The sequence below is a fragment of the Carica papaya genome, chromosome 6 (genome assembly GCF_054855325.1).
Source record: "Carica papaya isolate Zhongbai chromosome 6, ASM5485532v1, whole genome shotgun sequence".
Lineage (NCBI taxonomy): Eukaryota > Viridiplantae > Streptophyta > Magnoliopsida > Brassicales > Caricaceae > Carica > Carica papaya.
The window spans coordinates 36,134,749-36,160,555 of NC_142314.1; the positions used below are offsets into that span (position 1 = coordinate 36,134,749).

The window sequence follows — 25,807 nt, forward strand, 5'->3', positions numbered from 1 at the left end:
TACGTAGAGATCTAACAAGAATGGCGAATGAGAATGGTTTTGTTGCCAAAGATGCCGTGGGAGTAATAGCGGAGGAGAATGGTTTTATCGCCAAAGATGTCATGGGAGTAATGGCGTAGGAGAATGGTTTTATTGCCAAAGATGTCACCGAAGTAAGCAGACTTTAGTAATCATTTATATACGAAGATTAATACGTTTGTGTTTTTCGGATAAAATAGTGTTAATGTATAGCCTATGGAACCTTATTTGCTGTCGCACCTTTGTTTTTGTTGTAGTTGATTGGTAAAACTCCATTGGTATACCTTAACCGAGTCGTGGATGGTTGTGTTGCTCGAGTTGTTGCCAAGCTAGAAATGATGGAGCCTTGCTCTAGCATCAAATATAATAATTCTATATATACATGTTTTTTAGGACGAAAAATAAAATAAATAATTAATTATAATTAATTACAAAAGATATAATTTTTTTTTTAAAATTTTTACTTCAATCCGATTTATTTTCTCTTTCAACACTCTAATTTACTGCATCTTCTTTAATTCTATGACGCTTGATGAATAAGTATTGTACATTCCCAGTTTGATACTAAGAATTTGGAGCGTCGGGTTACTTCTACTTTCAGTAACATATTTATAAGTTGAGAACTTGTGAACATATATGGGGTACATGTTGCCGGAATGATGAAGAAAGCTGTCGTTTCAGCTGTATACGGTGTCAGTTCGAGGAAGAAGATGAAGGGTCGGGCCGGTTCACTGCGTGGAGCGGTTCGGCGACACCCAGTTTCTGAAATTTCCTGCAGCCAGTTCCACCTTCTTCTCTGTGCATCTTTCTTCTTCTTTGCTCATTTTACTAGAACTTGATGTTATCATCTTCGAGTGTTGGATTAGGCTCCACTTGTATGCAAACAATAGTTTCCTTTTAGAATCCCTTTTAATCGAAGTTTTTCATTAACTTTTGCTGGTTGTTCTGGTTTTAGGATTGCGTATAGCATGATATCTGATGCAGAGGAGAAGGGTCTCATTACACCCGGTGAGGTTAGTGTTTCAAATATTCCTATGCTATCATTGTTGGAAAGGTAATTTTTTTTTTCTCGAGTAAATGAATAGGTTTGTAGATTTAGTGACTTGTTAGATTGATTTATAGTTTCATGCCTTATGCTTGGGCTTGGTAAATATCAATAGTAGTCTGTATTAATCAATGACTTCTTGTCAAATTCAAAGCACTTATATTTTGAACTTCATGATGTTTGTACTTGAATTTAAGGAAAAGTTTCAGTGAGTACCCTAAAGGGCGGTTTTATTTTAGTATCAATGTATAGTGTCTTGAAGAATATTGAGGTAAATCAATTGGAAAAACAAGCTATCAGCTTGACAAAGAATTACTTTCTTGTATGTCAATGGCTTAAGAGTACTCTGATCGGGCCTACAAGCGGGAATACCGGCATCGGGTTGGCATTCATGGCAGCAGCTAAAGGATACAACCTTATCATTATCATGCCTGCTTCAATGAGTCTAGAAAGAAGGACAGTTCTCCGCGCTTTTGGAGCTGAGTTGGTTCTCACAGATCCTGCCAAGGGCATGAAAGCTGCTGTTGAAAAGGCAGAAGAGATATTGGCTAAGACACCTAATTCTTATATCCTTCAACAATTTGAAAACCCTGCAAACCCAAAGGTATCTTTTAGTTGACTTTTTAGATTTCTCTGCTATCTGGTTATGGAGGTTCACAATTGGATTTGTGGTGTAGATTCATTACGAGACCACTGGACCGGAGATTTGGAGAGGCACAGGTGGAAAGGTTGATGCTCTTGTTTCTGGGATTGGGACTGGAGGTACAGTGACAGGTTCCGGGAAGTATCTCAAAGAGCAGAATCCTAACATAAAGGTTAAACTTTTTTCAAGTCATATGTAATGGAAGGAGAAAATGTAATTAAAAGATTTCTTTACAATTTGCTGCTCTTCTTTTATGTACAGATTTTTGGTGTCGAACCAGCTGAAAGTGCGGTTCTGAGTGGCGGAAAACCTGGTAAGTTACGAGCTTAGAATTTTCGGTTTAGGCACGTATATTAGCCAGTATATCAGTTTCTTTATGAACTTCATTTTACCTCTCAGCTTGTTCTTTTTAATTACTTTTTACCAAGGTTACTCTCATCAAGATTGAACCAAAAACTGTAAAAAGACAAAGAAGACTTTTTTTTATGTTATATTGGTCTTACCTGATAGCATGTATGCCTGTGAATATTTATAAGGTCCACATAAGATTCAAGGAATTGGTGCTGATTTCATCCCTGGAGTTTTGGACGTCAATTTACTGGATGAAATTATTACAGTAAGTTTTTAGAAGCTATTTGTTGCACCTACAGATACTACCTCTACAAATTTAAGTGAAGAGATTTAGCAAACAGAGTGGCAATACAATTTAGCACTTATCTTTGTCTTAACAGAGTCTGTGTAAGTTTTCCTCTGCAGATTTCAAGTGAAGAAGCTATTGAAACTGCCAGGCGCCTTGCACTAAAAGAAGGATTGCTAGTAAGCTTTACAGCTTTATATCTTCTGATGGTTCTTGTTTAATCAAAATTTCAGCCAAGTTTCATTTCTTGTTCGAGTTTGTTTGCTTCTATCTTCAAAAGGGTTCGTCTGAATGAATGTATGTAGGTTGGAATATCATCTGGCGCGGCAGCTGCAGCTGCAATTCAGCTAGCAAAAAGGCCTGAAAATGTAGCACCCGGAAAGGAGGAGGGAAAAAAAAAAAAAAAAAAAGAGAGCCACGTCAGCAGGCCCGGTCAGCAGTCCCGGCCAACCGGGGCCTGCCACGTGGCAAGACCACGTCGCTCCGAAAAGGAGCCACGTTGGCGATCCGCGTGGGTGCGATCCGACGGCCCAGATCAATCGCGCGATCGAACGGCCCAGATTCAATCGCATGGACGGCCCAGATTCAATAAAAAACGAACGGCCCAGATTAAAACGAAATGGACGGCTGAGATCAAAAGGCAAAGGGTTATAAATAGAACCCCCACACCAGACCACAAACCCTAGCCGCCTGCCGCTCGCCGGAGAAGACGAACCAGAAGCCGGCCGCCGCCACCCGCCGCCGTACCGGAGGAACTTCCGACCGCCGATCGAGGTAAATTTCGTACCCCCGACTCGTTTTTCCACGCCGATTCCTCATGTGGCCAAATCGGAGCCAAAATCCCGGCCAAACGGCCGGAATACGCGGCCGAAGCCCAGCGGCGCCGCCGCGCCCCTTCTCGGTTTTTGCCTCCGATGAGGCCCTTCCCGGCCTCCGTTTGATGCAATTTTTATATCACCGTGATCACCATTCTTTTCTCTACAGGTTGACCGGAGCCGAATCACCAAAACACGAACCTCGCCGGAGAGCCGCCGCACCCGAGAGCGCCGCCGCCGGTAAGCTCCGTTTTTCCGTGATTTTTTTGGCCCCCCGAGGGTCCTAGGGTTGTTTTCTCACAGGGACTGATGCGAGTGTGGCCGAATTCGGCCGAAAACGGCCGAAAACAGCCAACCCGAGGGGACTCGCCGCCGCCAGCGGCGGCGCCGTCGCCGGAGCACGGCGGAGCCGCCGTGCCGGAGTTGCGATTTGGGCCGAAAGAGGCCCTGGGCCTAATTTGGGTTTTTTTTGGAACACGTGCAGGTACCAGTAGTGCGTTTCAGTTCCCAGAGGAAAATTCAGGGAAAATTAGAGACAGCCTGCAAGCGCACTGTGAAGCCGTGTTCGGACCCCGAAACGAGTAAGGACCCCTCACCCTATTTCCTATCACGGTATTAAAGTTCAAAATGATAAAACGGTATTTCTTAAATTAACGAATGTGTGAAATTGCTTAAGGTGGCTAATGGAGCCCGAGTCTAGTGTGATTGGTGATTTACTGTTATTTGGCCTGTTTACAGCTTTAAATGCAAAATGAGGTTTGATGTGTTCATTTTACAGATTTGTGTGCATATACTACGTTTTTATTAATTATGGGTTGAATGACTGAAAAACTGATACTGTATGTTGTCTGTTTGGCATGAATTACGATTTGCTTGTTTAAATGTGAATTGATGATGCTGACTGAGGAAAAGGAAAATGAAAGATTGTGTAGACTGATAATTGTATTATGGTGGTCAGCCTGACTAGATATCCTGGGAGATGGTGGACGGACCGGGTCCGTAGGGAACCCTACCGGGATTGTCGTCTCACATGCCAGACGGGGTATGGAGATCTTATGGTTTTGGCGCCCATACCGGACGGGGTATGGGGACGGCCCGTTTCACCCTCATACCGGACGGGGTATTGAGGTTTATGGTTTTGGCGCCCATACCGGACGGGGTATGGGGACGGCCCTGGAAACTGATTGTGAATGTTAAAGGTTAACGGGTAGCGGGACCCCTATGGACCCCTACGGATACTAGTAGGCTGGTAAATGAGAAAAATATATGTTGTATAATGATTGAATTACAAGAGGCGTGATAAGTGTTATGTTTTACAGCTTATATTATTCCATGATTATGATAATGTTATTGTTTTTCTTATATTGTTTTCATAAATTTCACCGAGGTAAGTGGATGGTAAAGGTTTTTATGTTAATAAACGAGTTTGTTGTAAATTATGCTCCGTTGGTCTTTTTGTGTTTTCTACCCACCTTTACCTCCGTGACGGTGAGATATCGTGATGTTCTTACTGGGATAGTGTAGCTCACTCCTTATTTAACCATTTCAGATCAGGAAGACATGGTTCCCGAGCCCGTTCCACAGGAGGACGACGAAGGGGATGCCTAGAGACTCTGTAGTCATGCTCATAGTTTTGTTTTCGAGTTTCTCTTTTAGTTAGTTTAACCTTTTATAATTTAAGTACGTTTTTGGTTTTCGTGTAAGGGATGTTAACTGAAATTTTGATCTCGCTTCCGCATTTGATATATTTAAATACTCATTTCATTTTAATATTTTAGGGGTCGTTACAGAAAATGCTGGAAAACTCATTGTTGTAAGTCTTAGCTCAATTGTTAAGGAATGTTTTTGATGAGTACCCACTTCGGAAAACTGTCTTCTCATCGAAGTATACAGTCTAACTAGTCTTTTTATAATCTCAACTCTGAGAGCAGGCAGTTTTCCTCAGCTATGGAGAGAGATATCTATCTACTGTCCTGTTTGAATCTGTGAAGAAAGAAGCTGGAACATGGTCTTTGAGGCCTGAGATGTCCCTCTGCTGCCAACAAGGGAGCTGACTACCACAAGTCACGGACGAGAGTGACTTGTGAAGCGATTTGCTCAATAAGTTATGAGTAATAAAGATGTTCAGTCTCAAATGGACTCCAACAAATTATTGTTTGTTAGTTCGAATTGGCAATTCAAGTAGTTTTCATCTCAAACAATCTTTAAGACCCTTTGTTATCCTACGTTTGATGTAATTCCTCGAGTGTCCTAAAAATGAATGTCTTTCTTGGTTCTCTTGGCCAAAATACCAAGTGGGGATTTTTCTCTTTGTTGTTCTTAGTAGCTCTGGGGATTGTTGTTCCTCATTTGGAGACAGACCTTCCAAATCTTTCTGACATCTACCCTCACAATATGGGATCAGAGGCAAAACTAATTTTTGAACCTTTTCACAATAATGTCGCAGAAGAAAAAACTGAAAAAGAATTATGTTAACCAAACATACTTCGAAATACAAAAAGAATTCACTGGCTAATGAAATTATCTATCGGGTCTTGTAAAAAATTCAACAAAAGACAAACAAATCTACTGTTCTACGTGAAGCAATAAGCAAATAAATTCACTACACACGAAGGTTCTCAGTAGCTAGTAATTTTTCCACCCACTAAAATATAATCAAATGGCTACAAACTTTGGGGTTAGCTTTGGAAGGGGCCGCGCGAACACAGGCCCCCGCTACCAGAAATTATGACGTACAGTCTCCGAAGCGGAGATGTTAGGCTAGTGCACTGCCTTTATGTGCAATGGTAGCCACCAGCCTAGGCCATGGGCCTTCTTGATCGCCCATAGACCCCGTCCAGGTATGTAAGTTCTGCAGAGTTTACCCCGGGTGATTATGTACATTCAGCCTCCTTCTCTGGACTCATATATATCCCATGTGGGACAACAAGACAGCATCTTGCCTCTAATATTTCGTGCAGTTTCGATGTGGGACAACCGAGTACGAGATCGCATCGAGCTAACGTGGTGTTATAATCATAATTAAGGAGGCAGTTAGTTGTAGGGATGAAGATGTGTTACTTTATTGTCGTGTATCTCGTACATAACACCGAGAGTAAGTTGGTCGGCAAAGAGCATGGAAAAAAGAAACTAGATGCTGATTCAATTTATTCCAAGTCATCTGAAATAACAGGTTTCTCCCCAACTGGATCCCTCCTAACACCTTCCTCCCCAATGATCGTTAATAGCCCATAACGAAAATAACATGCCAAGAGAAAGTGGAAACAGACACGATCACCCGGCAACCAATCATTGTTAATTTCATCGAGAATTATCGTCCTAATTATATCTCGTTAGCTGACAAGAGACTTATATTTCGACCCTCTGCTCGAGACCTGACATCTATGGAATCGTTTGGTTTTCTTTTACTCAAACACAAGGCAGTTGGTAGTTTTATTTTATAAAGCCCATCATGCAGTATTGATGGCAAAATACTAACCTCTTTTTAACTAACCCAAGCAGAAGTCCGTGGGGCGTGCTGTGGTAGTTCAATTTTATGAAGCACATCATGCTAGTATTGATGACCTACTATTACGAGCCCCCTTTTTTAACTGACCAAGCAGAGTCGATGCGTATTAGGCTGCTACAAACATACGTCTTCCGACGATTCGTTTAAAATTTTAACCAAAATTTTGGTAGGGGCCGCGCGAACGCAGGCCCCCGCTCCCACAAATTATGACGTAGGCTCTCCTACTTGAGGAGACCTTAGGCTAAGCGCCCTTCCGAAGTGCAATGGAAGTCACTAGCCTAGGCCATGAGCCTTCCTGATCGCCCATTGACCCCGTCCAGGTAAGTATGTCTATCAACAGGTGAGCGCTTAACATAAGTAGCATTCACGCATCTAACAAAGCGTACCGTACTCTCGATGTGGGACTGCAATTCCTAACAAACAAGAGAACTTTAAAATCTCCGCTGTCCAATTCTCCTTCTTAACCGAACAAAAGCTGAATAGCGCTCTATCATGAAGTAATTTGATATAATTCGTGAAGTGGGGATCATTTATTAATAGTCAAACGGTCAAACACTCCCATACAAAAATGGGCTGAATATAGCTGTTTTCATGAAATAATTTGTAAGCTAGGCCATTGTTTATTTGAGTTCTGACAAACATAGAACTAAAACAGATAATCGACTTCACCGACAAACAAAACAGTTTAACATATTATTGTTAGGGGCCGCGCGAACGCAGGCCCCCGCTACCACAAATTATGACGTAGGCTCTCCCTCTTGGGGAGACCTTAGGCTAAGCGCCCTTCCTAAGTGCAATGGAAGTCACTAGCCTAGGCCATGAGCCTTCTTGATCGCCCATTGACCCCGTCCAGGTAAGTATGTTGCCCAGTTGCCCGGCTATTTTATTTATATAACTTACTTATTTAATCATCTAGTGTTTAATCCATGTGGGACAATTGGGCAAGTAGACAGTTCCTTTTTTGCTCTTCTTTCGAAGTCTCCACCTTTCTTAAGCACTGGATGTCCTCCAGAAGTGTGAAAGGAATACTCCGCTATTTGTCTAGAAATTACAGAGAAACTATTGTGGGTTCTGAAGATCAAAAGCCTTCCATATTCGAGAACTCTTGCTATAATTTCAAGCTTCCCACAAAAGAAATTCAACGTTGAAGTTTGAATAGTCAAAACTGATAATTTACTTTGTCAATTAAAGCCCAAATAGAAAACTTGTTATAAGGCTTCCCAGTTCCATCATGTGAAGTTCTTAGAACGTTTCCCATATGCCATTCGAGGTTGAATTTTGAAAAATCAAAGCTGATTTTTCTTTTTCAATAACTTGGTTAATCAAATTCAACATTGAAAAGTTGTCACAAGGCATCCAGTTCCATGTAAAGTTGTTGGAATGGCTCCTAGTTGCCATATTGGAATATATGTACGTAAATATAAATCAGGAAATGGGAAAAGTCAAGTGTACGGTGTTTACACGTGTACTCTTCTTCTTTACCAATTTATTACTTTACTTTTAGTCAATGATTCTATCCACCAATAAATGGAGCTTTTCGGATAGCTTTTGGATAAGAAAACAAAGGTTTGCTGCATTTCTTTGGTATTTGGGTTTTTAAGCTTCTCTGATTATGGAGGTCAATTGCCTGATCAAGAAAGATGTCACCGCAGTAATTGAAACTTTTCTGGTTAAACTTTTTATGCATCTGCACTTGCCTTTAATCTTTATAATTTTCAGTAACTCTTTTCTTTCTCCACTTCCTGTTTGCTATGGCAGCTTATCGGAAATACACCAATGGTATATCTCAACAATGTTATGGATGGCTGCGTGGCTCGCATCGCAGCCAAGCTTGAGATGATGGGACCCTGCTCTAGTGTTAAAGACAGGCATGTGTTTATTAACTTTCACAACCTCCACTAGTGTTAATCTTTCAGATTTCAGATTGACATTATTGATGTTTCTTGCTGAGAGTTTGTGGGTTTGATTTTGGTTGCAGAATCGCATATAGTATGATTCAAGATGCAGAAGACAGAGGCTTGATTACACCAGGGAAGGTACGTAGATGATCATGACGATTGCAAAGAGTTTAAATTGCTTGTAAATAATGGGATTTTTGGGTTAGTCACAATTTTCTTTTGTCCACTTGGTGCTTGAAAAAATGGCCGATAGACGACCCTTATCGAGTATACTGCTGGCAACACTGGAATTGGGGTGGCATCTTTTGCGGCAGCAAAGGGTTATAAAGTAATGATCATCATGCCATCATCAATGAGTATTGAGAGAAGAGTTATACTGCGAGCTTTTGGAGCTGAATTGTACATCATGGGTCCTGGCATAACCTTTAAAGACGCCGTTGAATTATTAGAGGAAATAGTAAAGAACACACCGAATGGTTTTCTGCTTAATCAATTGGAGAATCCTGCAAATCCAAAGGTATATAAATGTGCTGGTGTTGAATTTCTGAGGGTGAGTTTGTGAGTTGAAGAGTTGACAGATGATCTTTACAGATTCATTACGAAACCACTGGACCAGAAATATGGAAAGACTCGGCCGGGAAAGTTGATATACTGGTTGCAGGAGTGGGGACTGGTGGGACAATAGTCGGCGCAGGGAAATTCTTGAAGGAGGAAAATGAAGAGATTGAGGTTTATGGAGTTGAACCAGTAGAGAGTGCTGTCTTGAACGGAGGATGCCCTGGTGAGTTGCTACTCTTTTTTTGGATTTTGTTTCAGAAAACTAGAAATAGCTTCTTTAGATTTCAAGTACTGAAAAATTACTGACTTTGATGTTTGAATCTGTGGAAGGCCCGCATCTGATTCAAGGGATTGGTGCTGGTTTCATTCCTTCTCTTTTGGATGTTGAGATGCTAAAAGAGGTTGTTCAGATTTCCAGTGAGGAAGCCATTGAAACTGCTAAGCTCATTGCTTTGAAGGAAGGTTTGCTGGTATGTCTTGAGATATTTCAAACAGATAATGTTTTGGATCAAGAAAGTTCCAGCCTTTGATTCCTCAATGTCTTCGGTAGGTGGGAATATCATCTGGGGCTGCTGCAGCTGCTGCAATAAAGTTGGCAAAGAGACCAGAAAACGCTGGAAAGCTCATCGTTGTAAGTTGATTAGATTTTGAAGTTCTTGATTCTTTCAACTTCCGGTTTGTCTTCACTGTTATTGTTCTGGGCTCTGCAGGTGATTTTCCCCAGCTGTGGAGAACGATATTTGTCTACTGCCCTGTTTGATTCAGCCAGGCATGAGGCAGAGAACATGGAACTCCACTATTGTTAGGATTTTATGCTGCAGACCCACATATCTGAAGTTTCCCAACATAACTTTTCATTGTTGTCTGATGATTGCAACCTTCGATAAACCCAGCAACCATCTTAGAATCACACTTTCTATTATTGTATAATCAGAAGTTTAAACCGAATAAAAAGGATGTAAACTCGTACATTCATTGTTTTGAAGATCGAAAAATTTGTAATAAAAGAAAAGAAACCTCGAAAAAAGAAATCTTATGTTTTAGTTTCGACTATTTGATAGAGGGGTTTCTGATCCGAACAAACTGTTCGAGATATAAGTGTTATGTTCACGATCCAATTATTTGTGTAATATATTGAATACATTATTATTTGACAATTTATTTTAATATATGATAATAATATTTTATTATTATATTATTATCTTATCGTTTAATTTATTTGATAAAATTCTTAATTAAATTTATAAATTTTACATCAAGATGAGAATATTGATAATGAGAGTAAAACTTTTTATGATTTAATTTAAAATATTCTTATTCGTTAGATCATAAAAATATAGAACATTAATGATCCGGTAAGACTAATATATATATATATATGTGATACTCTCTATAAGATAAATATTAGTTAATCTTATTAACTAAATCACATATATAGATGATGCATATGGAGATATGATCATTGAACTGAGCCAATTGAAAATTTCTAATGATTAATATTAACTTAAACTGTCAATAGAGTATTATCTTATTTTAATGAGATGTAAGAATTTTCTTAGACTTGAAATCATCATAGTAATTGACAAGTCATTTGTTATATTTTGATTCTGAACATCTACAGTTATAGAACTGTAGTTGAAAATATATTGGATCTGATTAAATACTTGTAAATTAATTATTGATCAAGACGAAATCTGTCAACTTTGATAATAAGTTTAAACTATATGTTATTATTTATTATAATAACTAAATTAAGACATTGTACATGACAGTTGAATAAAGAAAAAAAAAATTTAAGTCATTCATTAGTCAATTATAATTGATATTAAATATAATTTGTTAATTATTGAGATTTGAAATTTAAACTATATCTTAAGGTTAATGCGGAATAATAATAACGGAATTAAATATTACATATTTTTTTAGTAAATTTTTTAGAGTAATTATATATTTTATGTTATCCAGTTGTTAGAGAAGTGTTGCTAGACGTCAAACTAAAAGTATTAAATTGGTCAAACCAATTTACTACAATTTAAGTGTTAAACTCATGAGGTTGCACGCTAACAAATGTTCTGATTTTTACTAAATAAATTAATTATTTAAAAATTTAATTTAATTAAATAAATAAATTTTTTGTCTAAATAAAATATTACATTTTTTATTAGTATCGATGATATAATTAATATTAGAGATAAATTAATTTTTTTATTTTTTAAAATTAAAAATTAATATTTATATTTTTAAGTCAAAAGGAACTCCTCCACCCATGCCACCTATATATATATATATATATATATATCATGAGTGGGGGTTAGAAAAGGTGGAGAGGTAAGTTGAAAAAAATCAGCAACACACTAAAAATAAAAATTGGTGAATTTTTTTGTTAAGATTTTGAGAGAAAATTTTAACACTATTTTTTTTAAGTTGAATGTTTGATTTCGTTGAACAACAAATTTTGATTTGGTTGTGGATACGCACATGTATTTTCAAATAATTTTAATTTAACGAAATCAAACAACAAAGTTTGAGTATGTTTCCCATCTCTTTTCGAGAAACAAGTGGGCTATTTCTTTACAAAATTGTGTTCAATTTCGTGTTGCAATTCTGCCAAGATCTCTTGGTTAGTTGGGGGAGGAATCCGCACAAATCGGATTTTTTGAGGAACATATAGAGAGAGAATTGGATTTGGTTAGACAATATATGATCGGTAAATAAGGATCAATTTTTTTAATAAGGTACGAAATGTATCGTCAAATATTCAATACGATTTAACAAGATCTAATTTCGTTCAAGTAACGGATTCTAGCCAATTGAAAAGATCTTCTGATCAATTCAGAAATCATTTCGATTCTATTAGTAATGAGAATTCGAAATATCACACATTGATCTAAGTTTAATTTTATTGTGGATAGGCACATGTATTTTCAAATAATTTTAATTTAAAAATTTGCTATTAATAATATTTTAATTTATTTTAACACAAATAAATTAAATTATTTTTTATATTTATTGCATGTTACATTCACATTAATCCAGCATTGACTTCTAATTTAACTGTGATCCGTAATAGCAGAGAAACCTGAAGAATTTTGACTAAAAATTAGCAGGGGCTGCGCGAACGCAAGCCCCCTCTGCCACAAATTACGACGTAGGCTCTCCCTCTTGGGGAGACCTTAAGCATAGGGCCCCTGCGTAGTGCAATGCAGGTCCCTAGCCTAGGCCATAAGCCTTCCTGATCGCTTATTGACCCCGCCCAGGTAAGTATGTTGTAACGGAGGGCGAGGGTTTCCATTTATTTTACCTTGGTCGATTTCTGTGTTGTGTCTATGCCATGTGGGACTTTTTGCCTGGTCCCTTGGTAAGAAAAACAACCATCCAATTCACTATACTGGCCATTTATTTAGCTCAAATCTTTTTACTTCATCGATCTCTGTGTTACGTTTATGCTGTGTTACATGGAACTCCACTATTAACAGGATTTATGTTGCAGACCAAATACCTGAAACTTCCCAAGCATTACAACTAGCTTTCTCCATTGTTGTTTGAATGGCATTGATATGTAACTTGTGTAACTGATATTAGAACCTAGCAAGCATCCCAGAATCATTCTTTCCACCGATGCAATCAGAAGTTCTAGTAAAATTCATGTCTAATTAAGATTCCTTGTTTTCTTGGAATCAAGAAACAAACGGAAAATTGGTTTACACAAACAGAGCAAAAAACTGTCAATAGACAATGAAGGGCACCCCTTAATTGGTGAAGAGGGTATAATTCAAGTTTTCTACTGGCAGAGCAACAACGATTTCACTATCATTAGGCAGAGGCCGCGCGGACGCAGGCCCCCTCTACCACAAATTATGACGTAGGCTCTCCCTCTTGGGGAGACCTTAAGCTGAGGGCCCCCGCAAAGTGCAATGCAGGTCCCTAGCCTAGGCCATAAGCCTTCCGGATCGCTTATTGACCCCGTTCAGGTAAGTATGTTGTTAGGGTTGCCGACGGTTCTCATTTACATCCGCTTGGCCGACCTCTTTGTAATGTCTACGCGATGTGGGACTTCACCCTGGCTCCTCGTTCGAGTATCCACCGTAAAATTCATTATATTGGCCATCCATTCAGTTGAAATCTTCTCTCTTCCGTCTATCTCTATGCATATATGTGGTCTTTTTTCTACTTATTAACCTCCGACCTGTTGGTAATTCGATTTCATCAGTCAGAAACCATTGTTTCGTCTGAGAACGACCCTTTAAACTTAATTATTCGATGATCTATCTCACTTACGTGTACCGAGAGTACTAATGTTAGACTAGAGTTGGTAGGGGCCGCGCGAACGCAGGCCCCCGCTACCACAAATTATGACGTAGGCTCTCCCTCTTGGGGAGACCTTAGACTAAGCGCCCTTCCTAAGTGCAATGGAAGTCACTAGCCTAGGCCATGAGCCTTCTTGATCGCCCATTGACCCCGTCCAGGTAAGTATGTTGGAAAGGTGTTCAAAGGTCTTTATTTGTACAGCTCAGCGCTTGACTAAACTTCATATCCGGATGATGTGGGACGAATTCCACCCGTGCCCTTACCGAAAGGAAAAGCACGCATGAAGAATGGGTCCTTCAAGCAATTTCGTTACAGTGCTCTACTGGGTAAAGATTTATCAGATTTTAGGCCACGTAAGGCAAAGTCAAAGATAGGACTTGAGAACCTCCCCTTGTTCTTCTTCGTCTTGCTTCTCCGTGGTGCCTAGCGCTGACGCCTAAAGCCACTCTTACTGGGTTTCTCTGCTCTTCAATTCTTGATCTTGAGGTATTTCTCCTGGTCACTGCTCGACATTTTTAAACTTCCTGACTCGTATTGGGTGATATAGAAGATTTTCTTAACTTTTGCTCATTTTCTCTCTCTGTTTCTAGACATTAATGATGGGTGAAAGTCATACCCAAACATTTGTTTTGTGATAATACGTCAACTCCTAGTGTTTTGAGTTTCGGCTTTTACCAAAAGTAAAAGGAGTACCTCTTGAAACCCAATCCATATGTAAGTGAATATATAGATATAAGTTGACTTTCAAGAAACCAATTCTTATTCCGTAGGACTCTGCAGTACTGGAAATTCCTTGTCTTTTGTTCTTTCTTCTGGTAAAGCAAGCTTTTGATCTTGCTTACTTTTGCTCTCTGAGTTTGTGTGGTTGGATCATTGGAATCGGTTGTCCAAAAATTCTTGGGTACTTGGTATGAGCTCCGCAATATATATTGATTGGACCTTTAATTTATAGCCACTTTGAAAAAAGTTCAGATATAAGTTGACTTTCAAGAAACCAATTCTTATTCCGTAGGACTCTGCAGTACTGGAAATTCCTTGTCTTTTGTTCTTTCTTCTGGTAAAGCAAGCTTTTGATCTTGCTTACTTTTGCTCTCTGAGTTTGTGTGGTTGGATCATTGGAATCGGTTGTCCAAAAATTCTTGGGTACTTGGTATATTGATTGGACCTTTAATTTATAGCCACTTTGAAAAAAGTTCAGTACCCTATAGTAATGGAAGTTGAATCTCTTTCTAGATTTATTGAAGAGTTTCTTATGTTTACCGACTCAAGATTCTAAGGTAATTTGAAGTACAGGGAGATTTTTATCCTATTCCATCCAGTATCGTAGCCCTGTCCAGTGTAAGATCATAAATAACAAGATTTAGACAATTTTTATTAGCTTAAACTTTTAGAATAATCGATACTCAATTCAGTTGTTTCACATCTATTACATTTGACAATTTGTCAACCAGGTCACCTCATGGTAATAATTAAGCGTTAGTCCCTTTATTTTGTTTCACCAAGTTTTTCTGTGCCGTTCAAATTATCTGGAGATATACTCACTGTTTAGAGTCATTAGTCATATTTGGACTAATGTACTTTATTCTCATTTTTCTTTCTTATAGCACTCTCTGGTTTGGCCATATACGCAATTTGTCTTTGACAACCAGATATACCAAATATTAGCCATTACTTTATTCTTTAATGAATGTGCAGATATACCAAGCAGATAATATGGAAGACAACTGCCAAATCAAGAAAGATGTCACTGCAGTAATGTTTCATGCTTTCAAATATTTTATGATGGCTTATACATCTTCAGTTGCACGACAGTAAGTTTGCTTATGATTTACGTACTTCCTCTTCTCCCTTTCTTCCGCTTCACTGTGCTCGAGCAGTTAATAGGCAATACTCCAATGGTGTATCTCAATCACGTTGTGGAGGGTTGCGTTGCACGAATTGCTGCCAAGTTGGAGATGATGGGACCGTGTGCTAGTGTTAAAGACAGGTACGTAACTCTCAATTAGTGTTCATTCAGCAAACTTTTACCTGGGAATTAGAGGTTTTGACTTCCAAATTTTGGATGCAGAATTGCATATAGTATGATTCAAGATGCTGAAGATAAAGGCTTGATTACACCAGGGAAGGTACATAATGGAAAGTTTGCTATTGCAATAATTCACAACTCACTTTGCTCCCTTTATTTCCTGTCAGCACTAAGAGTTTCTGCTTGTCGCACCAAAGAACTTAGATCATCATGTTAAATTGGGGAAGGGTTGCCATTTTGGTGGATATGCAATGCAGCATGTAATGCACTATTAATGCATAAAGTCTAGCTTTGGTGATGTTAGTTTATCTCGCAATTTAGTGATGATCAAGAGTGTTTTCCCATATCAAAGAGTTAATATTTGTCTTAGGAGGACATCTGCCACAAAAATGTTCAAAATTATAGAGTTTGTTGGATTAATAAATTTGTCTTCCTTTCTCATATGATTGAATACTATTGGCTAAAAGACTATCCTCGTCGAGCCTACTGCTGGTAACACGGGAATTGGACTGGCATCCTTTGCTGCAGCCAAGGGTTACAAGGTTATCCTTGTAATGCCTTCAAAGATGAGTATTGAAAGAAGAATTTTGCTCCGAGCTTTCGGAGCTGAGGTCTACCTGGTAGATTCAAGAAAAGGCTTAAAAGGTTGTATGGACAAGGTCGAGGAGATAATAAGCCACACACCCAATGGTTATGTGCTCCAGCAATTTGAAAATCTCACCAATCCAAAGGTATTGTTCTCTCAGAAAATTTGTGACATTTGGAAGCGATTGTCGGAGTTAAATGATTACATGATTATTCTTTTAGATCCATTATGAGACCACTGGTCCAGAAATATGGAGAGACTCAGGAGGGAAAGTTGATGTGCTGGTTGCAGGAGTAGGGACTGGTGGTACAGTAACTGGTGCAGGGAAATTCCTTAAGGAGAAAAACAAAGATATTGAGGTTATCTTGTTTGTTTTTGTGCACACACGATGCACTTTCTGCACATTTCATGGACATGTCATGACAGACAGATTGCACAAGAACAAAATACTTCCAGTATTAATTTGCTAGTGTGTTTTCTTTTGGTTGCATATAGGTTTATGGAGTTGAACCAGCAGAAAGTGCTGTCTTGAATGGAGGAAAGCCTGGTGCGTTGCCATTCCTTTCATTTCTTAGCTCTCTTGTGTTCTTGTTCAACTCCATTGCCTTGATACGGAATCATCTAATATTTATGTGATTGTGGATAGAACTAAATATTTCAAGAATCACCCTTTAGTTAGGTGGTTAGTATTTCTATCTTTCTCTATAAGGTTGTGCATGCAAGCCCTGGGATGTCTGCTCCTTTTAATTAGCACGTAGGGTGAAAAAAAAGGGAACTCAGTGTTACACTAGTTCATCCCTTAATTTTTTATTCAATTTCTATCATATTCTTTCACTTAATTGTTATACCATTTTTTTTTTGGTTTTTTGAGTTTATGTTACTATAATATTCTTTTCTTTTTCGTTCTAAAGTTCACGTGATTAGAATATTCGTGAAATGTAGAATTTGATCATTATCTATATTAATATTTATTCTCATACTGAATTCTTTTGATCAAGATTCCTGATTCCTGCTTGCTTATATGGGAAAAAAGGTTGTACCTAACTTGAAGTAAAAAGAAAATTAGAATACTGTTTTTGTTTCAACTTTATTCATTTATATTGTTTTCTACGAAGTTAGTAGTTCAAACCAAACATAGGCTATAGTTGTTAAAAGAAGAAACTGCTTTGCTTAAGTTCTTCTCTTCCACTTGAACCAAAAGAAGAGTCATTTTTACCTGACAAGAAAGCAAAATCTTTTGCTTTTGATGGTAACTTTGTCAATGCAGATTTTCACATATGCATCCCTCTGACAGTAACTAGCTAAGACCCCTGACATTTGTACTCAATTTAGTCCTATTAGTATCAATAGATATGCAATCTTGGAAGTAAATGCATGCAAGTGGAAGAAATCCACTCACATTTGCACTTTGCTGGGTTTTGTTCCAAAGACTATGGCCATAGTGTGTGTTCAAATGCTGAAAAGATCCATAGCAGATTTGATTTTTGCCTTATACTAGCTAACATGAGCAACTGAAAGCTCATGGTTCCTAATTTGATGATGCACTGCATGCTGCACATGTTGTAGGCCCGCATATGATTCAAGGAATTGGTGCCGGTATCATTCCTCCCCTTTTGGATGCTGACATACTAAAAGATGTTCTGCAAGTAAGTCATAGAACAATTTTGGGAGAAGTGCTAATTTTCCCTTAGGCTTTACAAGTCTGTCGTTACCATTTCATTCAAATGAAATCTAATGATACATATTTACATCCCCATAGAGAGACATCATAGTTCTGAAGATTGGGAGAGAGTTTGAGAGCATATGTTGTTATCAACAAATGATGTGATCAAAGTGATTTTATATTCTTTTATCATGACATGTCTTGATTCCGTTAAGGTTAATTACCTAAGAGAATGCCCTTTCTCTATGGCGGATAAGCTCATATATCTTTCTTTATGTTTAAAAAAAAGTCCAAAGTTTTGCGAAATTGACCGTATTGAGGTTATGGTTTTAGCATGAGCTTTACATCTTTGTGTCTCTAACTTTTTTCATTGAATTTGGATTCTATCCCATTATAGAGTATGTCATAATAACTGTGCTACATATGTTTTCCATTCTTTAATTTTTTTTCTTCTTGATTGTTTAATATTTTATACTCGCATAGTGTCTTTTCATGCAAAGTCTATATTTGATCTATAGCAAATGCCAACACAGGGCTCAGATTATACCTTTAGATGATGTCTGCTGCTCCTGTAACTTCTCAGGTCTCAAGTGAGGAAGCCATTGAAACTACAAAGCTCCTTGCCTTGAAAGAGGGTTTGCTGGTACATTTTCGATTGCTTATAAAATCTTTCCATGTTCATTTTAACTTTTCATTTTCAGGGCTTTGTTTGAAACAAGCATAGAAATGTTGTAGAATTCATGTGTAAATTTACATTTAATTCAACTAAGGAATGATGTAATTTTTTTTATAGAAAATGATAAAAATTAATCACATATAAAATTTTATGTAGAATTGGAATAATAAGTTCTAAATTTCATAAATTTATCATTTTATGATGGATTTTATAATCTTTTTATTGAACTAAGTGTACATTTGCAAACAAATTCTACAAAATTTCTAGTTTTGTTCCGAAACTTAATATCTATGTTTCTATTACCTTCTTCTTGGTCAGTTAGTGGCCCTCCTGTAGTCAAGGTTTCAAGTCCTGATCTGATATGTTTGGCAGGTTGGTATATCATCCGGAGCTGCAGCTGCTGCTGCAATAAGGTTGGCTAAAAAACCAGAAAATACCGGAAAACTCATTGTTGTAAGTTTAGTGGCTTAAGCATATTTGGCGCTATTATTTCCATGGCTAGATGGATCGAATTAAAAGTTTATGATGAATTGATGATTAAAAACTAGTGTCACATTATCATGTTTTCGTTTGTGTAAAATCATAAAGCTAAACTAATCTTTTCAGAAGCTCAAGGTAATGGGGAGAAACCATTTACTATTTTTACATCAAACATGCCTCCACACGCAAGCTTATAGATCAGTCATAGTTCACTCATAATATCGCATAAAGCATCATATTTGAACTACTTTTTTAAAAACATTCAATCTATTATTTACATAAACAATTTAGATTGAACCTCATTAAGTTTCACTATTTATTCTGTTCTATACAGGCAATTTTTCCCAGCTGCGCAGAGCGGTATTTATCTACAGCATTGTTTGATTCAATTAGGCATGAGGCAGAAAACATGGAAGTACACAATTGAGGTGTGTTACCCAATAGCTGAAACTACCATTTGTACTTTGTGTTCTAAAAATTTCTTTTAGTTTCTTTGAAATAATTGAGTTTGATTAATTATTTAAAATATTTATATGACAAATTTTTTATCCGTATTAATATCTGTTTATGGGAAAGTAATACCAGTAGTCGTATTTTAACAAGTCTAATATCCTTACTAAATAATAAAGCGGTAAATTAATTTTTTTTTTATCCTCCTAATAATGAAACGGGATAATCCTCCTATTTGCATTTGAATTCTCCCAGAAAGAAATTCTTAGTAATGAACTTGATCTTCTTTGCCATACCCACCAACAATTTGAGCAAAGACATTAAGAAGATAGATAGAACTACTAATATCAATTTTGCTAATATGACTCCTGTGCCAATTAAAAGATGCTTTGCCTTTGAAGAAGACAATCTACTGATAGAATTTGGATATACATCCAAGTTTTGTAGAAACAACTGTCAAATGTGCTGTTTCAATCCAACTCCACCAGGTTTCCTCATTGTTTTGCTGTCTTTTCTTTGCTGCAGGTGATTTTCACCAGTCCTGGAGAGCTTTTTCTGTCTACTCAGCTGTTTGATTCAATAAGGCACGAGGCGGAGACTATGGCTTTTGACTGAGTCTTATCTTTCAGATAGTTTGCAAGGTCTAACTTTGTGTTTGTGTAACACTGTGATTCAGACATAAAAAACACAATGCATTTTCAAGATGATAGATATTAGTCCAAATGGTTATCATAAAGTTGTATTATATGCTGTAAACAACTCATGTACTCGGCTTATGGACTTTCTTAAATTGTATCTTTTGATAGCTTTTCCTTCTGAAAGGGACCGGATCTGGTATTCGTGCTCACTCTTAAGATTTTGTTAATTGCGATTAATGTTGAGAAATAATGCAAATGCAATCGAAGTTAAATGAAAAGAAGCATTCTGATTCGAACTTAGTTTTTTTTCTTTTAATCTAATTCATGTTGGTATTTTTGTAGTTCATTTTTTAACATGTTAGGATATAAAATCTATAATTATAGAATGGAAGATAAGTATGTCTAATACCATAGATCAAACTGCAAATTAAATATACTATTAGCGAAAACAAGTATAAAGTAATCTAGCGAGAATCAAATTCATAAGAAGAAAAATAACATAATTTTTTTTGTTTCAAGAGAAAAGAGAAAAAAGTGCAGAACTTGAGGAGAGAGATAATCAAAGCAAAACAAAGTTAATTTCTGATTCCCTACGAAAAGAGGAAGTAGATAATGTCAATGATGAGAGAGGAAGATGACCACTCTCTTCTCTTTTCTCTTGGCCGTTAGCTCTTCCTTCTTTTTTTTTTCTTCCTCTTGGCTTCCAGTCTATTAAGATCCACTTTATTCGCTTGGGAAATCTGTTCTGTTTGCAGAAATTTGAGGCTAATCTTTCTCGCTGAAAGCTCACAATCTTATATTCATCCTGCTGAAAGTCCTCATTGCTCGGGAAATCCTCTATCAAGAGGTATCTTCTTCATCACCGCGCTGAAATCTCGGGATTTATATGTTAGAATTAACACAATACGAGTTAGTGTTTTTATGATTAATTTTTTTTTCATACTGGAATTTGATATTATAATTGTAAAATTGATTTAATTAGATATCAAATGTATAAATTATAATTAGTTTATAGATATCAAATAAATTTTTAAAAAATTGAATCAGAATGAAAGAAATTTGAATAGAATGTAATGTAAATTCTGTCAAATACACAACATGAAAAAAGTACAAGAACAGTATCAATTTTAACACAATGTGAACCGGCCCTGGCACTATGCCAGGGGCTTCAACCACATTGGACCGAAGAAAACAAAACTCCAATACACTTTGGCTTATATGCATACACATATATATACATACATTTTTGTGTGTTGACTTTTAAAGGTATCATCTGTTACTAGATAATATTATCTTGTCATTTTGCCGAAATGAAAACCAGTTCATAACAAAACAAACGTTCATGTTTACACTTAATCAGTTCATTAATAGAAGTATCAAGTAGAAAGAAATAAAAGAAGCACTCTTGTTATAGTCGCAAAAAGCTTTTCAAGAGCAGCTAAAGTCCAGTTGCTCAATCTAACTTGTACCAAGAAACCCAAGAAAATGGATAGGCGGAGATTACGTTAACAATGTTTGTATCAAAAAATTAGAGTGTAAACAATGCCATAGTTAATTCCAAAGACTTCTTTGTTCTGATCCAAGATAAGTCTTATCTGCTAAGCATGCATTTAAAAGTCTGACTGGTACTATCTTCTTGTCGTTCTACTGCTTGGTTTCTTGATATAGAGAATAGATATAAGAGTTTCTATAAATATTCTTTGTTGTCTAGTTATCTAACTCTAATTCCCGGATACTTTCCGCTGCTGGTTGGTTCGAGGACTGATTCTTTTCCATTTTATGTTTTTTGCTCAGTTTGTGTTTGTTGCTTTGTCAGACTAAGTACTTCTTTTAGGGTATCTTCAATTGGTTTGGTGAAAGAAAATAAGCTTTAAGGGGTGATTCAATTTGCTTTTTTTTTTTTTTCACATGGGTATCAACTGATTTAGCTAGTAAAATATTAACATCTGATGATCTCACGAGGACTTAATCTGTCTATCTATATATATTCTGCTGATATTGATAGGAGTAACATTAGACAGCTGTCTGTGATTACAATTTTGCAGGATGCCATTTTGCTGATTGCATGGTGATGATTGGCCATATGTTTTATTACAGTTGTTGGCTCTAGATGCTTTGGATTTTAGATGTTTCCATGTATGTAACTTTAGTGCTTGGTTTTGACTCCTCAAAATCTAACAGAACTAGAAATTTCCATCTGTATATTTCTCTTTTTGAGATGTCTGTCAACAGTCTTTTGTAATTCATACACGGTTTTAAATTTTCACCTCTTATGCTCCTTGTAGTTCTTCTAGAAAGATAGCATGGAGGACACTTGCCGAATTAAAAAAGATGTTACAGAAGTAATTCATTCCCCAATACAAAGCTTCTTTTATAGTAGTTATACTTGAATATTATCTTATTCATGTTCTTAGCCGTTTACTGGTTTCTATGTTGGTCTATACAGTTGATAGGAAATACCCCAATGGTATATCTCAACAGAGTCGTAGATGGTTGCTTAGCACGAATTGCTGCCAAGCTAGAGTCTTTTGAGCCAGGCAACAGTGTGAAAGACAGGTGTACAATTTATTTCTTATTTTCTTTAGGCAAATCTTATAATCAGAAAGATACATAGGCTAACTCATACTTTTAATTTCTTAATGTGTAGAATTGGATATAGTATGATCAAAGATGCAGAAGAAAGGGGCTTGATCACTCCAGGCAAGGTAAGACACCAAAAAGATTACAATAATGTTTTTGCTTGAACCTATAAATTGCGTAGCTTATTAGTTGTTGAATATTTACTAATCACTTATCAAATTAAATAGAGTGTTAGAAAATTTAGAAGGACCTCATAGTCAATATCATTGATTTTAACAGTTGAACTTCAACTATGTTTTTATCAAGCTAACAAAACTTCCTCTGGTTCTGGATATGTTGGAACAGACTGTCATCATTGAGCCTACAAGTGGAAACACTGGAATTTCGGTGGGACTCATTGCAGCAGCGAAGGGATACAAGTCTATCATCACGATGCCAGCATGTGCCAGTCTTGAAAGGAAAATTGTACTCCGAGCCTTCGGAGTTGAGGTTTATCTCACAGATCCAGATAAGGGCTTTGAGGAGGTTCTTAGGAAGGCGGAGGAGTTACTAAGTAATATCCCTGACAGCTTTATGCTCAGGCAATATGACAATCCTGCCAATCCACAGGTATTAACCAACTTTATCAATCTTGGGTATACGAAGATGGGTGGGCAGGTTAACTAGTCATATCACTTGTTTGTTTTCCTTATAGATTCATTATGACACAACTGGTCCAGAAATATGGAGAGACACTGGAGGAAAAGTTGATGCTGTGGTTGCAGGCATAGGAACTGCTGGGACAATAGCTGGTGTTGGGAAATTTCTCAAGGAGAAAAATCCGAATATTAAGGTGTGTTCGCAAGCATTTACAAAAGAAAGAATTGATCTGAATGTTTTTATCAATAGGGTGCCTTCTTTTGTTTCTATCTTAGGTGATTGGCGTGGAACCGGTTGAAAGTGCAATCCTAAGTGGAGGAAAACCAGGTGAGTTATAGTTTCCTCTTTCATTTCTCAGAGGATGTTGAACTCTTTCTAATTTTTAGGTGAAGCCGATTTTTTTGGAACTTAAACAATGTCTTTCAGATCTTGTAGTCAACTGAATTTTGCACTTTACATTCAATTAAACCATGTAAGCAACATCCTTTTACATGTAAAAATGTTCCTAACTAGGAGTATTTCATGCTGTTTTCATGTCAAAGGTCCACATTTGATTCAAGGCATAGGCCCAGGCTATGTTCCATTTTTTGAAGATATTGATAAGATTGATGAAATTATTCAGGTAAGTCTTAAAACTCATATTGTTGATAATTTCCTTTTAAACATTATGCGCTGAAGTTTTTTTTCTGTTTTCATTGGATTCTGAGTATGAAGGTATCAATATTGTAATTTGTATGTCTTGTTAAATACACAAACACACACACACACATTTTTTCTGTTTGACTTCTAGATGAACTAGTTATCTGTTTGTTTTCCAAGAAAGAAAATATGTTTGAGTAAAAACTAGTTAAGGAAAGTAAAAGAAAGAAAAAAATAAAGGAAGTGAAAAGAGAAGTATTTCCATTGTTTGGATAACTTAAAACTGAAAAAGGAAAGGAAATAATTACTTTGATATTTTGTTTTCTTTAGTTTACAAGGGAAATAAAAGGGTTAGTTATAAGAAAATAATCAGAATACATTTTATTGATAAAATTACAAGTTAGGAAGTAAGGATAAGACAGAAAATTCCTCTATAAAATTTTTAATCTCGGTCCTTTCTCTTCCTCTTCTCCCAATTCTGATGAATAAAAAAAATGAAGTTTTAAGGAGAATAGAGAGCTGTTCAGCATCCCTCTTTCCTTTCCTAATTGTTATTTTTCATCCGAACAAGAGAAAAGGTGGTGATCATCCATTCGTTTCCGTTCCTTTTCCCATTTCCCTCAGTCCAAACATGGACTATATGTAATCAACCATCTGTTTCTATAATTTTCCAGGTAACAGGTCCGGAAGCTGTTGAAACTTCGAGAAAGATTGCTTTGAAAGAGGGTTTATTGGTATGATTATGGCTATTTTAGATATCTTTATTATGATCTTCTATATAGTCTACTGTTTACCATAACATACTATCACTGCCGCAGCTATTCAAGGTTACTGGCTTTTACAAAAATAGGGTGATCAACATTTTTTTCTCTCTTCTGCAGGTAGGAATTTCCTCCGGGGCATCAGCAGCAGCAGCAATGAAGTATGCAAAGAGGCCAGAAAATGCTGGGAAACTCATAGCTGTAAGTTGATTGGTGTCATACACGCATAGCCATTTGTCGGTGTTACTATTTTCTAGTTCGAGGAGGATGATTTCAACTATCCTTCAGGTCGATATGAATTAACTGTGCTGCACATATTTTCTTCCTTGTTGAGCAGGTAATCTTTCCAAGTGCTGGAGAGCGTTATCTGTCAACTGCACTGTTTGCATCAGAGAGGCAAGAAGCAGAGAAGATGACTTTTGATTGAAATGTTAACTACTCAAGAAAGTAGAAATATGTATAATCATTTCTGTTGAGTTACTGCTATATTATTTTGAGTTGTTTGATGAGTTTATGTAATATTTAGGAGGTCTATCCTGTACTATAGTTAATAATCTTAATCCAAATAAAAGGTTTGGGAAATTGTCGTTTGTAGACTTGTTTAAGTTTAATTTTCTGTTTGATATGCTGTAATCTTTCAATAAGAAATGAAATCTGTTAGCGCAATCGAGGTTTGGATTTTCGTTCATCTTTTCCCTTTTTGCACATCGCACGATATTTTGTTGGGCTCCATCCAAAGTAAATACAGAATTCAAGTGAGTGTATTATATTGCATGTTGTGCTCATGGAATATATAAGATTATTATTCTCATAAAGTTCTAATTACTTAATACTAAATAGTAAACTAAAATAATAAAATATGGTAGCCAACAGCTTGCCAGCTCCTAATCTTGGGTTAACTTTATCAAAAATATTACTATTAATCCTCCTATGAATAAGATTAAAGCCTAGTACCTCCGAAAGTCAACGGTGGTAGGGATTCGGTAGAGCTCACTAATCTCATTTATGACAACATTGGTACTATCGAGGAAGAGGTCCAATTTAAATTTGGTGATATTGAAGCACTATCCAGAGGCTCCATAAGCTTTGCATCACATGTAATTCTCTTAATAAGTATCATGCTTGCCATGGGAAAGAGAAGTATATCATCTTTTAAAAATATATATGAGAATTTTTCGAGCCCTCATTGGTTTGTTGAAGAGGCTACCAGTTCTTATTGCTAATCTCTCTTTCAACTGA

General features: G+C 36.8%; 4 protein-coding genes and 6 non-coding genes across 21 annotated transcripts; 4 read left to right on the forward strand and 6 right to left on the reverse strand.

Annotated features, from left to right (window-relative positions):
• Positions 1-4,928, forward strand: LOC148253603 (cysteine synthase-like). 5 transcript variants are annotated; one of them, XM_088206353.1, is made up of 11 exons: positions 1-152; positions 974-1,031; positions 1,404-1,667; positions 1,741-1,878; positions 1,968-2,019; positions 2,243-2,322; positions 2,463-2,522; positions 2,649-3,117; positions 3,328-3,398; positions 3,643-3,739; positions 4,708-4,928. In XM_088206353.1, exons 1-8 carry the CDS (start codon positions 124-126, stop codon positions 3,027-3,029), a joined length of 1,062 nt encoding a protein of 353 aa, XP_088062479.1. In that variant the 5' UTR covers positions 1-123; the 3' UTR covers positions 3,030-3,117; positions 3,328-3,398; positions 3,643-3,739; positions 4,708-4,928. The 5 variants fall into 5 exon arrangements, with proteins under 5 accessions (XP_088062479.1, XP_088062480.1, XP_088062481.1 ...); XM_088206354.1 differs by lacking the exon at positions 1-152 and adding an exon at positions 522-893; XM_088206355.1 differs by lacking the exon at positions 1-152 and adding an exon at positions 522-816.
• Positions 4,929-5,845: 917 nt separating this feature from the next.
• On the reverse strand, positions 5,846-6,006 carry LOC148253604 (U1 spliceosomal RNA). Its single transcript, XR_015812989.1, has one exon. It is a non-coding gene; the product is annotated as a U1 spliceosomal RNA (small nuclear RNA).
• Positions 6,007-6,832: 826 nt separating this feature from the next.
• On the reverse strand, positions 6,833-6,994 carry LOC148253605 (U1 spliceosomal RNA). The gene has a single exon (XR_015812985.1). It is a non-coding gene; the product is annotated as a U1 spliceosomal RNA (small nuclear RNA).
• A 372-nt stretch (positions 6,995-7,366) lies between these two features.
• LOC148253606 (U1 spliceosomal RNA) lies at positions 7,367-7,527 on the reverse strand. The gene has a single exon (XR_015812971.1). It is a non-coding gene; the product is annotated as a U1 spliceosomal RNA (small nuclear RNA).
• Positions 7,528-8,165: 638 nt separating this feature from the next.
• On the forward strand, positions 8,166-10,315 carry LOC110809625 (bifunctional L-3-cyanoalanine synthase/cysteine synthase D2-like). 2 transcript variants are annotated; one of them, XM_088206357.1, is made up of 8 exons: positions 8,166-8,317; positions 8,425-8,534; positions 8,645-8,702; positions 8,818-9,081; positions 9,156-9,345; positions 9,453-9,592; positions 9,673-9,753; positions 9,833-10,315. In XM_088206357.1, exons 1-8 carry the CDS (start codon positions 8,279-8,281, stop codon positions 9,926-9,928), a joined length of 978 nt encoding a protein of 325 aa, XP_088062483.1. In that variant the 5' UTR covers positions 8,166-8,278; the 3' UTR covers positions 9,929-10,315. The 2 variants fall into 2 exon arrangements, with proteins under 2 accessions (XP_088062483.1, XP_088062484.1); XM_088206358.1 differs by having other exon boundaries at positions 8,212-8,232.
• A 1,910-nt stretch (positions 10,316-12,225) lies between these two features.
• Positions 12,226-12,387, reverse strand: LOC148253607 (U1 spliceosomal RNA). The gene has a single exon (XR_015812986.1). It is a non-coding gene; the product is annotated as a U1 spliceosomal RNA (small nuclear RNA).
• Positions 12,388-12,939: 552 nt separating this feature from the next.
• On the reverse strand, positions 12,940-13,101 carry LOC148253608 (U1 spliceosomal RNA). The gene has a single exon (XR_015812987.1). It is a non-coding gene; the product is annotated as a U1 spliceosomal RNA (small nuclear RNA).
• A 333-nt stretch (positions 13,102-13,434) lies between these two features.
• On the reverse strand, positions 13,435-13,596 carry LOC148253609 (U1 spliceosomal RNA). The gene has a single exon (XR_015812980.1). It is a non-coding gene; the product is annotated as a U1 spliceosomal RNA (small nuclear RNA).
• Positions 13,453-20,132, forward strand: LOC110809627 (bifunctional L-3-cyanoalanine synthase/cysteine synthase D2-like). 3 transcript variants are annotated; one of them, XM_022035502.2, is made up of 12 exons: positions 13,458-13,916; positions 15,126-15,241; positions 15,308-15,417; positions 15,499-15,556; positions 15,924-16,187; positions 16,264-16,401; positions 16,538-16,589; positions 17,609-17,688; positions 18,289-18,348; positions 18,754-18,834; positions 19,196-19,289; positions 19,837-20,132. In XM_022035502.2, exons 3-11 carry the CDS (start codon positions 15,326-15,328, stop codon positions 19,286-19,288), a joined length of 918 nt encoding a protein of 305 aa, XP_021891194.1. In that variant the 5' UTR covers positions 13,458-13,916; positions 15,126-15,241; positions 15,308-15,325; the 3' UTR covers position 19,289; positions 19,837-20,132. The 3 variants fall into 3 exon arrangements, with proteins under 3 accessions (XP_021891196.1, XP_021891194.1, XP_021891193.1); XM_022035501.2 differs by having other exon boundaries at positions 15,126-15,182; XM_022035504.2 differs by lacking the exon at positions 19,196-19,289 and having other exon boundaries at positions 13,453-13,916; positions 15,126-15,182.
• Positions 20,133-20,508: 376 nt separating this feature from the next.
• On the forward strand, positions 20,509-25,234 carry LOC110809634 (cysteine synthase-like). Of its 5 annotated transcripts, XM_088206360.1 has the most exons (12): positions 21,581-21,697; positions 21,995-22,085; positions 22,235-22,291; positions 22,396-22,505; positions 22,597-22,654; positions 22,875-23,138; positions 23,224-23,361; positions 23,444-23,495; positions 23,711-23,790; positions 24,482-24,541; positions 24,689-24,769; positions 24,906-25,234. In XM_088206360.1, the coding sequence occupies exons 3-12, from the start codon at positions 22,253-22,255 to the stop codon at positions 24,993-24,995; spliced, it is 972 nt and encodes a 323-aa protein (XP_088062486.1). In that variant the 5' UTR covers positions 21,581-21,697; positions 21,995-22,085; positions 22,235-22,252; the 3' UTR covers positions 24,996-25,234. The 5 variants fall into 5 exon arrangements, with proteins under 5 accessions (XP_021891208.1, XP_088062488.1, XP_088062487.1 ...); XM_022035516.2 differs by lacking the exons at positions 21,581-21,697; positions 21,995-22,085 and adding an exon at positions 20,509-20,796; XM_088206362.1 differs by lacking the exons at positions 21,581-21,697; positions 21,995-22,085 and adding an exon at positions 21,326-21,462.
• The last annotated feature ends 573 nt before the right edge of the window (positions 25,235-25,807 follow it).